The 18513-nt window shown below is 39.3% G+C and overlaps 1 protein-coding gene across 1 annotated transcript in view; it reads left to right on the forward strand.

Annotated features, from left to right (window-relative positions):
- Positions 1-18513, forward strand: part of HIBADH (3-hydroxyisobutyrate dehydrogenase) — a 91705-nt gene that overhangs the window by 10194 nt on the left and 62998 nt on the right. The window contains exons 3-4 of the mRNA XM_068405453.1: positions 3087-3196; positions 5643-5764. Of these exons, the coding sequence (XP_068261554.1) occupies positions 3087-3196; positions 5643-5764 (232 nt within the window). The remainder of the gene's footprint in view (positions 1-3086; positions 3197-5642; positions 5765-18513) is intronic.

The following is an 18513-nucleotide window of genomic DNA, read 5'->3' on the forward strand; positions in this document are numbered from 1 at the left end:
AACATAAGTTCCTTTGCTTGATCTATAGGTATAAATCCTACCCCAACATTTTTTTCAGGACTTGGAAACTTGTGGGTCCAGGAGGCCTTGTAGAAACTACTGTAGAAGGAACATTGGGCTCCAAGGGCTGCTTTCTCTTTGGTCTGGCTGCTAGTCTAAAACCATCAGGAGTGTTACAGAGGTGAAAAGATGCCCCCCAAGAGACAGTAAATGTTGTCCATTGTTTAAAGTCAGTGCTACTACTAAGGTATATGGAGAATGAGGGATGTTTGACCATAAGTCTGCATATTCTGTGACTCCACTTTCTTTAGCTGCTGAAGTAAAGAGCTGGGAGGTAGTATATGTCAGGAGGAAGCCACCAGCCTGCTGATGGTGAATAGTGAGGGGAAAACTGGCTGAGCAGGAGCATATGGAACCACTTGGGGTGAATCCTGGAGAAAGTTGCGAGGCTACAAACAAGGGAGAATACTGAACAGTGCTGTGAGCAAGTAGGCTGCCTCCACACTCTGCTGTCTCTTTCCCTTTCCTCATAGTTATCACTTTCTTTCTCACACAGCAGAGTGCATATACGTCACACAGCTACTTTGCTTGAGTTTACATATCTTTGAATCTCAAATTTGGAAGTTTGAGAGTGTTACTTAAGTCATCTGATCATAAAGCAGCATAAAAATAGTTTTCTTCATCATATTCAATGAGAATGGCATTTCAGGCAAGCAAAATTATTAATTGACTTATTGTAAATATAAAGAAAAAATAGAGCAGCATTGTGGAACAAATATAAGCAGATGTGCATATTGAAGGGCATAACAAATGACCAGTATGAAGAAGTGTCTCCCCTCTCCAGTTGCATACTGCAAAAGTTTGCTTGAACTGGCAAGTATCAGAACACATACGGAGCTTGCTGGGCTACTACTCTGAGCCAGTATGATCTGTGTTATTAATCAGCGATTTGTATTTGGTATGTTTTCTAAAGTTACACACATATTCTTAATGATTTCAGATGCGTAAAGTTTCTTAATAGCTTTCAAATCATTCAACTTTATTTCTGAGGCAGGAAGTCTCAAATAAAAAAGAAGTTTCATATGCTGCTTGTTGAACCAGGTAGGTAGGTTTCCTCTGGCATTATTGATCATATTTGTTACAGTACCAAAAAGCCAAGAATGACAATGCCCTCTTTAATTCCTACTTTTTTTGCCACTTACTTCCTCTCTCCTCCTCTGATAATACACCTTGGGACTGAACCAGAGATACTCAGAACTAAAGACAAAGGTGTCATACCCCTATATAAAGAGCTAGGCTCTCTGGTCTCCAGGGAAGCAAGTCATAAAATTAACTAATCAGGTATAGAAGCTTTTGTGCTTATAATTGCCTCATTTATTCCTCCTAACCTTTGTTCTTTGGAGTAGAGTATGTTTCCTTTTATAACTGTGCATTGTACCAGATGTTTTGTGTAGTATTAACTTCTTATTTCAAAACAAAAACTGCATGTTTCTAAGTCTCATCTGTGCCAGTTTCTTTACTTTTTGTTTTTTGAGAGCACCTTGCTGAGTGGATATATAGTCTTCTCATCTTTTACTTATTTTACAATAAGCAAAACAGAAATCAAGAAGTTTACCATGCTGTATCCCAGAAATCCTTTAAGATATTATTCAGCATTTCTTACAAATGTGTATATACCTTGCTTTCTTTGATGCTGAGATGTTATAAAAGCATTGTATATAGAAAGACAGTATATTTACATAAGTGCCTTTAGTATCAAAACTAACAAAAATGATAACAAATATCTGTAATTAAAAATAGGTAAGGAATGGTGAAACAAGGTCAGCAATTTGTTGATTTGTCTACATTGTGGAAAGAAACCAATTTTTGAGTAGCTGTTAAACTGCAATTTCTTTAACCCTAAAGCCGTGTTATATGGAAATTCTTATTTATTCACACTGACTAATAGCTGCATATAAAATTTTGTTTAAGACATTTCTTGAAGTTTAAAAACCCCAGGCATATAATATATCTAGCAGAATAGATCATTGTAATGTTAAAGTTCCTTTTCATCGTTTGGCAACAATAACTGGAAAATAAATACTACAAGCCCTATCCACAAACAAAATCTACTTTCTGCTCATCTTGCTTCCTGCTTGGAACCTAATTCCTTTCAGTAAAACTACCTGGATGAGTGAAATCAGATTTGATCCTCATGGGCTGAAGATAAACGAATAAGCTGTAGGTTTTTGTTGCTGTTTTCCCTGAGTTGTGAATGTATTAACAATGCTTTTTTTTAAAAAAAAAAAAAGAATTATTTAAAACTAGTATTGGACAAAAATATTAGTGGCAAATGCCTTCTGGGTAAAACTGGGTTCTTTGAGTTCATTGGCAAAACTCCGTACTTTAGCTGTCAGTATTTCATTTACTGTGTATGTATCTTAAATACCATACTACCTGCCTCTGCGAATGAGCTGGGGAAAGTAAGTTAGATATGTTTATTTAACAAGAAATAGCTAACAATATGTTTTGAAACTTATTCAGACATTTTTGGTGAAGTATGCTTGAGCTAATAATTTTCTTATTTTGAAAATGTCAGCCATAATATTGTGAGAATCATCAGTTAGTTTATCTGTTTTTTTTAAGGGGAGGCTCAAAGGTGCATTAAGGCTTTTTTTTTCTTTTTCCTCACTCTTCCTCTCTTCCAATGATGTATATAAGCCAAGGAAAAAAGTGAGATATTTGTCATCCTTAGTGTTGTCCCTCCTTAGAAACATTGTAGAGCAATATTTTATATGGATGCATGGTTTATAATGAATTGAAGATTCATGAATGAGTAGATGGGATGCAAGCATCCCCATTGATGGATATTCTGGAGGAACTTCTGTGACATGACATCCTTTTATTTTTTTTTTCATTTTTCTGTTGCTGGATCCAATTAATTGTCATTTCCATTAGGAGGGCAGAGTTTATCTTATGTTCCAATTTTTTACCTAGCTTAGTTGTGACCAGTGACCTGCAAATACTAAAAACAAACTCAGCAAACATGTTTGACATTTCTTTTTCAGGAAATGTAAGCTTATATAATTTTTTTTTTTCTTTAAAAGGTAACAGATTCCCCAGCAGATGTAGCAGAAAAAGCAGACAGAATTATTACCATGCTGCCTTCTAGTCCCAATGCAATAGAAGTTTACACAGGAGCAAATGGAATTCTAAAGTAAGAATTTCCTGTAGTCTGGAGAATTCCCACTCCTCCTCAAGGCTGTGTTACACAGTTTGTCAAATGATCACTGTTGCTGTAACTCTTGTTATTCCTTCAGGGCACTTGATGTTCTCCTCTGTTTTGTCACTATTGATATTTCTAATTACATGAGTTCTCTTAAGCTCTGCTTGCTTTTAAATGGCTTTTGGCTAAAGTCTTAATTTTATTTTCAGTAGAATAATAATGTATGTGAATTTGAGACAACTTAACTGACTATTATCTACCTTCTCAGTTGCGTATTTCTGTTACTGTAATATAACGTACTACAGATAAGTATAACTAGAATATTTGCTGGCAACAATTATTTACTCAAATACTTTATTCTTTAGCTTGAAATCCTGTAACTGCAATGTTCTGAAGAGATGCCAGTGTGTCTCATAATATTAAAGTACATTAACATAGAATAGCTGACAAGGCTTTATTGATTTCTACTCTTATCTGTTTATTACACAACAAAATATCTAAAGAGTCTGTTTAGTCTGAAACTGTTTTTTAACCTCTGCAGAGAGATTTTCACTGAGCTTGAAATTCATAATTTGCAGAACTGTAATACTCAGAGTTTTTGGACTTGCCAAATTAAGAAAGAAATAGTATTTAAAAGGCTCTTCTGGCCACATGTGCACTGCTCCTAGCAGGCTGACTAAGGCTACTGAATACCTTAGATGATCATGTAGGATCTTACTGCTGTCCAGGTTAATAATGTAAAGGAAGAAACATACAGCAGACAAAAGTACAGTAGGTGTCTAAAACTGATGATAGCTTTTTTAGTTGTTGATTGTGGGCAATATTAAGGTGCAGTGATTAGAAAGTTAATAGAGGAGAGGGGCTTTCTATTCTCCTTCCAATACAGAAAATAATAGTTGCTTCCTTCCCTTACTGTCCATAGTTTAATTCCCCACAAAGTCGGACTGAGCAGATCTAAGTATCTGTAGCTTAGACCCTTCAGGGAGGAAGGGTAATTAGATCAGTCCCACAAAGCTGGGCAAACAGCGGTGGAAGAATTGTATCCAGGATGGCAGTGCTTTGAACACTGATTGGCAGTACTTACTGTTATAATACAGCGAGTTAATCTTTTGGGTACCTAGGTGTGGAAAGTACTGCGGGGAACAGAGGATGTGAAAAGCAGTCCTCTGCTGCTGCAATTTCTCAGCCTCCATGTTCAGAAGAAGGAGATGTAATTTGACAGTAATGGTTAATCGTTGCTCTGAGTGACCTGTGCCTTGGTGACTGGTTTGACTTTGATCAGGCTTTATGAGAGAAAACATTGATGCTCTGGAGTGTTTTAAGGGTTAACTTAGTCATCTGGCTGTGTTACCAAGTTGCCTGTGCCACTGCTCCTTGTTCTGAACGTAAGGGGAGATGGTGTAATACTGTATCTGCCACACTGCTTTTTGTTTGCAAACTAACTGCAGCAGCTCATCCCTTCTGTGAAAAAAGACAAGTTCTGTGTATGTGGCGCTGTTTGAGTCTGGAGCTACAGTGGGGTCCGCAACTGTATGTATATATTGAGAGACTATTTCCAGCTATCTAGATAATTTGATTCAGTGAAATTCACTGTACCGCCCACAGCTGCAAGGTGCAGCAAAGCTCTTCGTCTGTTGTGTTGCTTTAAATTACTCACCTTTTTATGACTGAAAAATTATGTTATTTGATTTTGTGGTGTTTTTCAGTTGCAGTGCAATTGAATGGAAAGAAAGATAAAAATATAGTAAATTTTTATTGTTGAGGGCATTAAAAAAAGCACTTTAATTGCATTTCTTTAAACACATATACAACTTTTTGTGTTCTACAGTTTGGGATACAACTCTTCTGCCTAAATTTACCAGCTATCAGTGGGAAAACGTAACATTTTTCTCCATGCTTCGCTTTAAATCTGCAGTGGGCTTTTGTGGTCTTAGTTATGATCTTTATGTAGAATAAGTTGTAGCAATGATTAAAAATGCAATCAGGCTATTCTGATAAGAGCTTAAGATACTGTATATATATATATATAAAGAAAATTGCTTCATTATATATGAAATTTTAGGCTGTATCAACATTTAGTTCAGTTGCTTAGAACGCGTCTTAGATGATCTGTATATGATATACTGCTCAAGCTTGCATGGTGGCAGATTTTCCTAGTGCACTCTTTTTGAGTAATTTTTTTATAATAGTGTTAAGGAAGAAGATCCTTTTTTTGTGTTCAAGTTTTATTGTGTTTTGAGTCATTCAAAATTGTCTGGTATACATACTCAGGAATATACATACTGAGCAGATCTTGCTCAATAGAGTTTAAAACTTCGTGTTTATTAGCGTACCAAAAAGTGTCTGTACATTTATCATGCTGAGGAAAGCCAGTGCCATGGTAATAGTTACAGATGTGTTGTGCAACAAATACTTAATAATTAAATCTTTGTTTTAGGAAAGTGAAGAAAGGCTCATTGCTAATAGATTCCAGTACTATAGACCCTGCAGTTTCAAAAGAATTAGCCAAAGCGGTTGAAAAAATGGGAGCTGTTTTCATGGATGCCCCAGTTTCTGGAGGTAAGTCTTCATTAACGTTTTACTTCATATTGGACACATCTCTTTGTTTGCAATCTCAGCCACCAATTTGTACCCTTGTTGGTACATGTTGCTTTTCTTTGTTATATGTACAGTATTATATTTTTTTGTTCCATTACATTAAAGCAATATATGTTATTTTAGGAATATTTTTAGACTATAGGAATATGCTCTTGTATTAGACCTCGAGAAACTGAGCTTTCACATGATATGGTACAGGGGTCCTTTTAATTTAATTTCTTTCAGAAATGTATATTTTTATGCAGGTAATCACATTTCTTCAGTCTCCATCCATCTCTCTGTTAAGGAAAGACTGGTTACCGTTAAGCAGTTCTGCTACTTTTTCATTAATTATAAAGGAGAGAAGGAAGGGGGGAAGGAAGGATTTCATAGTGAAGAAAAAACAGAGCTTTCCTCTGATTTTATAACAGTTGAAGAATGTGGTCATATTTGTCTATTCTTGAAGTTGATAACTATTGATCTTGTGAGTATTTAATCTCTTGTAAGAAATAATATCGAGCAGGGAAACCTTTCATTTTGTGGACAGAGGAGAGCAGAAGCATAAAATTAAGGTTTTGAAAACAAAACCATAGCTGATTGTTACTATCGTTGAATTCTTTAAAACCCCTAGGATTGGAAGGTGAGGAAAACCCATTTTTTACAATCCACTCTAAAAATTAATGTAAGTGACGCCATGAGAATTCTTTATTTTCCTGTCTTTAATGAGGTCATTCAGAGAGTTATACCTGAAAGAGGATAAAAATGCAAAGGGTAGAAGAGAATTTGGCCTTACAGAGTTTGTCAATGGTATGATGCACAAGCTAGAAAGAGCATAGCCTCAACCTCAGATCATGAGATGAGTGTGGGTGAGAGCAAAAACTAACCATCTTTTTAAACTGAAAACTAAGGCAGGATTTGGCTACACACTAGATGCCAGAATTTTCATCCAAATTCTAATGTGAACAGAAAGTAGGAAGACCCAGGTAGGCGATACTGAAGAATATAATGGGGGAGACAAGATTCTTGTTTCCTAGCCAAAACATAGCCTTGTTTTATGGAGTTAGATAACTTGTCAGCCTGGGAATAAAAACCGCAGAAAAAAGTATGTTGTGGATGGATTATATATCTATCTGATCCTTTTCTAAACACAGCATGGCCTTCTACTTATCGATTGGGCAATTCTGACATGTTTTATGTGGTTCTCTTCAATCCCTTTCCCCCAAATACGTTGTTTACCTGAGGAAATTATATGCCTTTTGGAAACATCTGTAATTTGGTTTTACCATAAAGTTTTTGCTTTAAGGCTGACTATGCTATAACTACAAAGAAAGAAAGAAAGAAAAGTTTGATTCCAAAACAACCCTAGCTGTTTTGGGGCTTTTGCTCCTCGAGAAAATGGTAATACAGGGACAGGTTAATATGATAACATACAGTTGACTAGTCTGAATACAAATGGCTTTTTTGGTGTTAGTGATTTATCTGAATATAAATTATTTGATGTTTAGTGTCAGTTACAGATGGAGTGATATTCTGAAGGAGGGGGGAAAGAATTGATACTTAGCTTTCTAGTACGTAATATGTTTGTGAATGCCAAGGAGCACTCTGTACAAATCATGTTTAAAGTGGGCTGTTGCTAGAAATGTGGAGAAGTTAAGCATGTTAGAAAAAGCTCTTTCCATCTTTCACGACTTAACACATCAAGTCTTTGGGGCATTTCTGTATGTCCTGGCTGCATTGTTAGCCTTTGGACAAAACACTAAATGGACAAGTATGCCCAGCTCTCTAGAAATTGGCAGGCATTATTCTGTTGCTGATAGCAATAGACTTGGCAGGAGTGTGAGGGAGGGCATTTGTGGGATGCAGTGAGGAGGAAGAGAAAGCAGCATGCCTGAACTGTCATCTTTAGACCTGTCTGTTTACTAGCTGTTATTAGCAGACAATTCCACTCGTGTTTTTAGATATTTGAGTGTTGCCTGATGGATGTTAATGTTCATCTGCACTATGAACAAGTTATTTCACGAACTAAATAATATTTTGAAAATTGCTTGGTCTATAAACCTTATGAAGAAATAGTGATTATTTTAATCCTGCCTTGACATTGCAGATGAACTCTCTTAAGACCTAGCATTAGTGCCAGATTTTAGTGGCTTGTTTGCAGCCTTACTCCTGAAAGAGTCTTTCCCTTGACCTTTTTCAGATGGGCCTGTGTGCCAATGTAGTAGTGCCGTCTTCTTCATATGATTGGCCTACAGCATTTACTTGCAGCTTACAGTCAGGACCTATTAAGTAGATGCTGATGCACCAAGTTACTATAGTGTTATTTTGTATTAACTGACTTTGGAAAAGACTTCTCATCCCAGTAGTTGCATGCAGATTATGCTGCTAATGCTGTTTAGAGGTTGCAATCACTTTACCCTGGGATTGGGATCTCTTGCAGGTCCACATGAGAAAGTTGTGTCACAGTTCCCAGTGCTGCCCTGGTTTGTGAGCTTTGTGACTGTATGACAAATGAGGAAACATCTTCAAAATCTGTGTTTATTTAATATTTTTTTTAATTTTAGAGGAGTGAATTTGTCTTTTTGTGAAGATTAGATTCTGCGTCTTAGTGTGTATAGAAGACTTTTAAAGCACTTATTATCACAGAAGCATATTTAAAACTGACTTCTGTTGGCACTGAAGACACTACTGGCTGAGTAAGAGATCTAAATTTAGCCTTTAAGAATTATGCTGAGTTTGTCCTCCCACTGATTTCACTGAAAGTGTGATACAGATTCTCAGCTTGCAGTCCGGAGCAAACTTTACTAGTACTTTCACTGACGCTGCTGTAACATTTCTCTCTTTTTAATTCAGTATACAAAATATGCATTGTCTGAAGTACAGAGGGTGATTTTTTTTTTTTATTTCTGATGTGATGCTTTCTTCATTGTAAGCATTGTTAGTGTTCAGATATTACCTTTTCAACTTTTTTTCCCTTCCACTGACTCTTGAAATTCCATCGGCTCCTCATCTGCTCAAAGTATCTTGTACTGCATTCTGCTGGAACTTCACAAAAAGATGTGACAGATTGATTTGTTTTTCTGGTTTTGGAGTTACAGATAAACTGTTTTCAATTCTTTTGTAAGTATGGTTCTTTAAATCCAATAATGAAACTTAGGTAGATCTTTTGCCTCACTGTCTACTTTAGCCAAGATAGTAGTCAATAAAAAAGTCAGACTGCTAATTGTTAATAAGAGCTGTCATGTAGAGAACTGTAGTCGTGCTAAAATTTTTTGTAGGAACTGTGGGCTGGAGCTGGTTAGAAAGGGTTGGAGTTTCTATTCCAGTTGTCATTTAAAAGTGTTTCATCTTACAGTGCTACTTCTATAAGCTCCAGCTAACCATTAAGTGATGGAAAGAATATTAGTAGTAACACTGACAAATTGAGACTTCAGCTCTCTGGTAATGGAGTAAAATGTGAGTCCTTGAAGAGTAAATTGCAGACTTATTGCCTGTATGGCCAAATCTGTACTTTACATGGAGCACAGAAGAATGTTTAGGAATACTGTGAATATCTTTTCTTTGATTTCCTTTCAAAAAGCAATATTTTTCATGGTTCTAGCTTTAAAAAAAAAAAAAGACACCTTCTCAAAACTGGAGAAGTGAATGTATTTCAGTGGCATGATCGGACTGATAGCAGAGAATAAATAGGCCAAACAGTAATTGGTGAATGTGTTTCTCTTGAACACTGAAGGTTTAGTGCAGTGTCTTTTCCAAGGGAAGCAGAGGAGAGGGCCTTGCAGAAGAGTTAAGACTATGTCTGTGCACACTAATGCTTGCAAAGATGATTTGAAAGATGTTTTAAGACTAGAGTAAACAATTCAGAATGAGTTGTTCAAACGTTGCATCTCTTAGCTTGTGAGTTCTGTTGCAATAAGAAAGCATTATCAATATATTTGCCAGAATAAAACTGGTTAATAGACCTGTCTTTTGTTTGAGAGCCTTCATAGAGCTACTTTTTAACTGGCTTTCCTAGGCTGTATCTGCTTTGTTTCTTTAGCTTTGTGCATTTTTAGAGAAATGTAATTTTATGAATTTATGGGAGTGGAGGAGTTGGTTGGTTGATTCAACATCTCTAATTTGAGAGATTATGTACTTTTTAAATAAACAGAAGACATGATATAAGGAATCTTCTGTATTCAGTAGTATAGAGGTTTTGTTTGGTTTTGGCTTTTTGGCCAGCTAATGCAGTGATTGGACTGTCTGAGGGTATTTTTGTTCTGTGAATCTATTATTTTATGGAGAATGCAAAAGGTAGCAGAAGGCAAGGAAGAATAAACAGATTTGTTGAGAGTATCATCTAAAAATGTTCACTAGGGTGGAGACAATTGTTCCTACAATGACTAAAAGGGTGGAATGACTGATTTTATTAAAGTGTAGTGTATATTTTGGCTATGAAACTGTGTGTAGTCTGGCCAACTAGTGACCAATGTGTGGGGAAACATATCTGTCTCCATTTATTCAAAGGTGTAAAGATGACTTATTCAGGCTGGCCCAATGGGATATAACCAGGAATAATATGCTGGAAATTATTAAGGAAAGAAAAATGCATGCTGTGTCTACCAGGAAAAACTTCTTAACAACATTCTTTGTACACTGTGGAATAATTTTCCAAAGGAGATGGCTGAAGCCAAGTATCTCGACATGCTTTAAACTGTACTGGGCGAAGTGCTAGGAACGATTCTTTAGGGAAAAATCTTTAACTGGCAGGAGGATGGCTACATGATCTAATAGGTCTTTTCCATCTCTAATGTCTACAATTCTGTTGTGTTCTCACACATGGTGTTCAAAAACAGTTAACAGAAAACTGTCCAGATGTAAGTTAAAAATCCCTGTGGCACTCTTTGAAAAAGAGTGAGGGATAACTTCAGAATTAGAGCCAACATTCTTTTTCTCAGTAAAACTGGTTCTAATATCCATGGCTGTATGTGAGCTGTTACCGCATTCCTAATAGCTGCTCTGTTTGCTTGTGGTTACTTTAATGCTAATATCTGGCTCATCCTGTTAAATGTTAAATATTAAATGTTAAATACACAGAGTAAGAAAGATCTTCAATTTTCAGGCTGTCATAAGTCCTAGGGAATAAAAATTAATTTCATTTCATTTTTTAAATTTCGATTGCTTTTTCTAGAGAACTTTTAAAGTTAAGGAGTTGCAGGTGGTGTTTGGAAATGTTTCTGGAATGCAGTGAGGACTTTGAAGCTTTCTACAGAGTTTGTTTTGGTTTTAAATGTTCATAGGCTTCTTTTTCTCTCCTTTTGCTCTTTAAATGGAGCCTCTTGTTCAAAGTGTGTATTTTTCATTTAGTCAAAAAACCTAGCATGAACTTCTGTGCTTGGGACAGTGGGAATGATGAGCACCAGACCTTAATAACCCCCTGACTCCTTCTGAGTCCTGATTCTGTACTATGCTAAATGTGGATGGCACATGTGTCGGCACTGAGCCCAGCACCACAGCACACCAAAGAAGCAAGTACAAACTGGAAGGCGCAGCACAGAGTAGAACTGGGAGTACATTGTGCCTGCACAGCAGCCTTCATTGTGGGGACAGTCACCACCAGCTACAAGCATTGGAGGTGCCACTTATTGCCAAGAAAATGCAACTTATTCTGAATCTTAATGCCAAGCAGTTGTGCTTGCGATTCAGTGTTGCCTTAGACAGACTTTTTCAGTCCTGTTGTTTGAAAAAAAAAAGTCCAGAGAAACCTGACTTACTTAAATGGATTGGGCCACTGAAGTCTTAGAATTACACATTTTATTTTGTTTTTTCTTCAGCAAGGGAGATCTACAGATCTTACACTAGACACATGAGAAGAAATATTAACATCCTAAGTACCTGAACCGAAATCTTAGGACACATTCATGCAGACTACTCTGTGTTGAAGAAGACTCCTTTGTAGGCCCGTTAAACACTTAAGCAATTTTAAAGGAGTAAAAAACAAAACCCCAGATGGGGGAAACTTTGCAGGCAGGGACAACTGGCCTTGTCTTGTAGTGCAGACCTTTGAAGGTGAATTGTTTGTTGATCCCCTAATGGCTGGATCCAAGTTCACTAGGAATGAAAGCTGAGCTTCTATTGACCCACATCTAGATGATGCTAGTAGTCTGGGTTACTTTTTTTTCCTTTTTAAAGTAATGGTGTTCAGTTGGGCAAGGATGGGATTTATGTTTGACGATATTATCTGATGATGTGGAGCCATTTGAAGTCACTGGTTCGTTGCAGAAAGTTCTCGTGTAGTGGAGGGCATCTTTATGTTTTGACAAGTCTCTTAAGAGGAGAATGTTCTAGCAGAAGTACTCCCTCTGCACTTTAAACAAATACCTGAAAATTACAGAATCAATCAGGTTGGAAGAGACCTCAGGGATCATCGAGTCCAACCATTGCCCTGACACCACCATGTCAACTAGACCATGGCACTACTAAGTGCCATGTCCAGTCTTTTCTTAAACACATCCAGAGATGGTGACTCTACCACCTCCCTGGGCAGCCCGTTCCAATGTCTAATGACCCTTTCTGAGAAGAAATTCTTCCTAATGTCCAACCTGAACCTCCCCTGACGAAGCTTGAGGCTATGTCCTCTTGTCCTATCACTAGTTGCCCAGGAGAAGAGGCCAACTCCCACTCCACTACAACCTCCCTTCAGGTAGTTGTAGACTGCAATAAGGTCACCTCTGAGCCTCCTCTTCTCCAGGCTAAACAATCCCAGCTCCCTCACCCTCATAGGTCATACCCTCCAGACCCTTCACCAGCTTGGTCACCCTCCTCTGGACTCGCTCCAACACCTCACCATCTTTCTTGAAGTGCGGGGCCCAGAACTGGACACAGTACTCAAGGTGTAGCCTCACCAGTGCCGAGTAACATAACCTGGACGTCCATAAATCCATGGGCCCTGATGGGATGCACCCGCGGGTGCTGAGGGAGCTGGCGGAAGTCATTGCTAGGCCACTCTCCATCATCTTTGCTAAGTCGTGGGCAACGGGAGAGGTGCCCGAGGACTGGAGGAAAGCGAATGTCACTCCAGTCTTCAAAAAGGGCAAGAAGGAGGACCCGGGTAACTATAGACCGGTCAGCCTCACCTCCATCCCCGGAAAGGTGATGGAGCAACTTGTTCTTGGTGCTGTCTCTAGGCACATCAAGGACAGGGGGATCATTAGGGGCACTCAGCATGGCTTCACCAACGGGAAGTCTTGCTCAACCAACTTGATAGCCTTTTATGAGGATGTTACCCGGTGGATAGATGATGGTAAAGCTGTGGATGTGGTCTATCTCGATTTCAGTAGAGCGTTTGACACGGTCTCCCACAGCATCCTCGCAGCTAAACTGAGGAAGTGTGGTCTGGATGATCGGGTAGTGAGGTGGATTGTGAACTGGCTGAAGGAAAGAAGCCAGAGAGTGGTGGTCAGTGGGACAGAGTCCAGTTGGAGGTCTGTGTCTAGCGGAGTCCCTCAAGGATCGGTTCTGGGACCAGTTCTATTCAATATATTCATTAATGACTTGGATGAGGGATTAGAGTGCACTGTCAGCAAGTTCGCTGATGACACAAAACTGGGAGGAATGGCTGACACACCGGAAGGCTGCGCAGCCATTCAGAGGGACCTGGACAGGCTGGAGAGTTGGGCGGGGAGAAATTTAATGAAATATAACAAGGGCAAGTGTAGAGTCCTGCATCTGGGCAAGAACAACCCCATGTACCAGTACAAGTTGGGGGCAGACCTGTTGGAGAGCAGCGTAGGGGAAAGCGACCTGGGGGTCCTAGTGGACAACAGGAGGACCATGAGCCAGCAGTGTGCCCTTGTGGCCAAGAAGGCCAATGGCATCCTGGGGTGTATTAGAAGGGGTGTGGTCAGCAGGTCGAGAGAGGTTCTCCTCCCCCTCTCCTCTGCCCTGGTGAGGCCGCATCTGGAGTATTGTGTCCAGTTCTGGGCCCCTCAGTTCAAGAAGGACAGGGAACTGCTAGAGAGAGTCCAGCGCAGAGCCACGAAGGTGATTAAGGGAGTGGAACATCTCCCTTATGAGGAGAGGCTGAGGGAGCTGGGTCTCTTTGGCTTAGAGAAGAGGAGACTGAGGGGTGACCTCATTAATGTTTATAAATATGTAAAGGGCAAGTGTCAAGAGGATGGAGCCAGGCTCTTCTCAGTGACATCCCTTGACAGGACAAGGGGCAATGGGTGCAAGCTGGAGCACAGGAGGTTCCACTTAAATTTGAGGAAAAACTTCTTTACGGTGAGGGTGACTGAACACTGGAACAGGCTGCCCAGAGAGGTTGTGGAGTCTCCTTCTCTGGAGACATTCAAAACCCGCCTGGACGCGTTCCTGTGTGATATGGTCTAGGTAATCCTGCTCCGGCAGGGGGATTGGACTAGATGATCTTTCGAGGTCCCTTCCAATCCCTAACATTCTGTGATTCTGTGATTCTGTGAGTACAGACGGATGATCACTTCCCTAGACCGGCTGGCTACACTATTCCTAATAGAGGCCAGGATGCCATTGGCCTTCTTGGCCACCTGGGCACACTGCTGGCTCATGTTTAGCTGGCTGTCGATCAGCACCCCCAGGTCTCTTTCCGCCGGGCCACTTTCTAACCACTCTTCCCCCAGCCTGTAGCGCTGCATGGGGTTGTTGTGGCCGAAGTGTAAGACCCGGCACTTGTTCTTGTTGAACCTCATGCCGTTGGTCTCGGCCCATCTATCTAACCTGTCCAGATCCCTCTGTAGGGCCTTCCTACCCTCCAGCAGATCGACACTCCCACCCAGCTTTGTGTCATCTGCAAATTTGCTGAGGGTGCACTCAATCCCTACGTCTAGATCATCTATAAAGATATTGAACAGCACCGGCCCCAGAACTGATCCCTGGGGAACACCACTAGTGACCGGCTGCCAGTTGGACTTTGCCCCATTCACCACCACTCTCTGGGCTCGGCCATCCAGCCAGTTTTTAACCCATCGAAGAGTCCACCCATCCAAGCCCCGGGCAGCCAGTTTGTCTAGGAGGATGCTGTTACTCCATCTTTATAGTGCTTACTGCATTATTGCCTGTTGTGAGACAATTCAATAGCTTGAGCTTTTCTCCTTAGCAGAACTGCTCCTGGTTAATCCACAGAGAGCACATAAAATAGCAAGATTTCCTAATTCTTCCTCCTCCAACCACATTTTAAAAAAACATGATTTATATGATTAAATAAAAGTGTAAGGGAAACAGTATTGCCTTTTACTGTTGATAAGCATTTAGAATTCAGCTGTGAGCACACAAACTATGTAAACATTCACCTTTCAGTTTGTCCAACAGTATTTAGTCCTGTTGGCTCACCACTTCAATCTACTGAAATGCAGAGGACAGAGGAGAGTCATGCAGTTCCAGAGCTGAAAAAAAAAAGAGTTTTTAACTACAGTTCTCTTCATGCCAAGCACAACAGAGGACCTGAAGTGGAAACAGAATGACTTACTGCACTGTATTTGACCTACAACTTTAACCCTTAAAACTTAGTTATCGTTTTCATTCCTGTAGTTTCGCTGGGACACAGTGCGTGGAATTTCCTAGACCTTAGACAGCTTTAACCTGTATCTGTTCATAAGAATAGTTAAAAGGGTGGCTTGACAGGAACAGCGTAACACATGGAAATGTCACCCTAATGCTGACCCTTCAGTTTCTGTTCCTGGTTCTGTAAGCAGTTGTATTTTAATTATTCTGTACTGTGGAATAATGTTAAATTTGTCTGCAGTAAAATGGGGGCGGGGGAGGAGTGTGAAACACTTACACTTTTTTAAAACCTTTACGTATTTTAAATAAAACCACATAATGATTTGATAGTATCCCTTTATGTTGTTTAACTGTTGGTAAACTAATGGGGTTTTTTTGGTATGTAGTTTAGGTCATTGGCAACAATATTAATCTGACATGTAATTATTATCCATTTGCTTTATTTGATATGAGTTGCTGCAAACTGTGTAAGATCCTAGTTACTCAGTAACTGTATAGTTTAACCATATGCAGTCAGAAACAACACATTTTTGCTGTTGTTTTGTTTTCAGTCTGTGTTAAACTATTTCCCAGAATTGCTACATTTGCTAGTAGTCTAAAAGCAATATTTGGGAGCAGCTAAATGCTTTTTGTCTTGAATAAAGCATTTTACGTCAAGTATGCTGGAGGAATAGAGATTTCGTCTCTCTTTGAAAGTTGGAGGACAACTGGAGAAAGGAATTTTCGGTAGCATTATCAGCATGTGAAACATTGTCATTATAGAGCTCTAGAGTTTACTATAGAGTAAACTAGGAGTGTGTATAGCTTTCCTATTTCTGCAGATACTCATCTTAGAATTTATATTAGTGAGGAGTTAGGGGTGATGCCCGGGCAGTGGGAAGGTTTTGTAGTGGAAGCGCTAAATGAGAAGCTGATGTGAACTTGGCAAGCAGGAGAGTTTCCTGAGGCAGAGCATCCTCCTAGCAGCCTTGGCCTGAATCCTGGCTGCCTCTGAGGGCTCCCACCCTGTCCAAGATGGAAGTTCCCGCAGAGAGTACTAACAGCATCCCTCACTGCCTCAATGTATCATGCTAAGGCGTGGGGCTTGACTGCTGTGAAACGGTGCAATAAATGCCTCCCGGGGCCAAAATGAACATGCCTGATCACTTAAATGCATCACTCCTGTGCTAGAACAAACTGGACTATAGGAAGGCATTTCTATTAGTGGTGCAGAGGCTGGCACACCTAATAAAGAAGAAGGTGAATAATCTGTTACTGTTTGGTCACTGGCACTTTTTTCCCACTGTATTAGTATGCTTAGCAATTCTTAACACTAAATGTGACTATGTGCACTTACTTAGTGTGTTGTTTTCCTTAGTAGACAATTATACTAATCTTGAATGGAGCATTTTTTGGTAACTGGGTTAAAGGATTCTTAGAAGATTGAAACAGTAGGCAGCAAAGCTTGTTAAGGAGTTTTTATTTTATGAGCCCTCAAGAATTCAGAATCTGGCTTGCTTACTGCTTAAAAAAGTCCAAACGTCCCTTATAGACTCCATTTCAGAGCCAGCATCAAATCTGTGCTATACTTGTCTAAAAATCCAAACATGCAGTCTTGGCTGTTACTGTTTACTGAATCAGAACCCTACTGTTTCCACTTGCACTGTATCTAATTTATCGTAAGTGACCACAAAACCTAAAATTATTTATATGTTGGCACCTAACAGCTCCACTATAGTTAAGGGTCTGTTGGCATTTCCATTGTAAACCTTCCCTTTGAGAGGTTTATAACTTGGCGGTTTTACTTTTGCTTCAGGCTCAAATGTGCCATTTTCATCCAAGCACAAATTCCTTTACAGATTTCATTTAAATCAGTTTGGCCATTATTTATTTTAGAGTGTGTATGTTGGGGAGTAGAAGGGAACACAGTATTTAATTTTGGTTTCAGAAGCTTTTTGGTCGGACTATATAATGAAAGAAAAATGGTGCTTTTTATTTTATTTTCTAGGTACTTAACCCTTCCTTGGATATATCCAAGTTACTAAAACCATGCTTTTTCAGGTTGCTCCCAATGCTCATGTGCCATACATCCACTCCCACACACCCATCCACCCGTCTTGCCTGCCCCTACCCAATGACGTGCTTTGAGCAAGCAGCCCCTGGCTTCTGGCAGTGAAAGGGTTTTGGGGAGTGAATGCAATAACATACAGTGGATGCCCTGTTGAGAGGCCTCAAGCCAACCAGTCCAACCGAGGAACAGATGGAGCTTAATTGGAAAAAGACAGGCCGAATGCAGTTGTCAGTCAAATGTAACCCTATGTGGTTAAGAGTGGCATTTCCTATGGCTCTGCCATTTCTTGTGGGATGTGTGTAAATTACTGCTTGGGTGCAGTAACCCTTGGAGTCTGAAAGTGGTGTGAGTTGCCATTTTCCCTTGCTCCTGAATGCTGAACCATAGAGGAATTTCAACTCTTTTTTAGTCATAAATTCTTGCCATAGTACTGCATTATTATGCTAATTAAATTCTTGCCACACGAATAATATATATCTGTAATGTTTCAGTACTACTCATAGTAACACAGTACCAGTGTTCTTTTACATCGTGGTTTTAGAATACAAAGAAGGGAAATTGTGTACAGAGAGGTAGAAGCTTTTATTAGACCAAATAATACAACTGAAAATAGAAAACAAGTTTCTGATTCAGTTCTTTCATCACATTGCACAAGAAGCAATAAAGTACAATAGCTTTTTTTTTTCCTTTGCTGTTGAATTACAAGAAAAAGCTACTCGATGGAAAACAAAGTGGGGAGAGAATATGTGGTTTGGCAGCTTCTTGCATGCTCATCATTTTGGGGTCTTCTTTTTTCAGGTAGTTCATGCAGATTACTGATTGGACAAGCAAGTTATAAAGCTGCTTTGTTGTATGTTGTCTTCTGTTTTATTAACAAGATGGAGAGGGGAACACGAGTATAATTAATTTTGGTGGCAAATACCAACAGCTTATTGAACCATAGGGCATTAGATCCCATTGAAACATTTGAAAGTCTTCTCCATTTTGCTTTTTTTTTTCCTAATTCCAGGTGTTAATGAATTCATAGGTCAGACATTCCAAGTCTTGAATGTTTTAGAAACAACTCATTTTAAATTTTATTAGTTTATTTTTAGTTTGTTGGCATTAACATTTAAAAGCACTGAAGGCTAAAACTTTAGTATATATTAAAACCTACTATTTTCAGCTT

Source organism: Nyctibius grandis, chromosome 7, assembly GCF_013368605.1.
Source record: "Nyctibius grandis isolate bNycGra1 chromosome 7, bNycGra1.pri, whole genome shotgun sequence".
Classification (NCBI taxonomy): domain Eukaryota; kingdom Metazoa; phylum Chordata; class Aves; order Nyctibiiformes; family Nyctibiidae; genus Nyctibius; species Nyctibius grandis.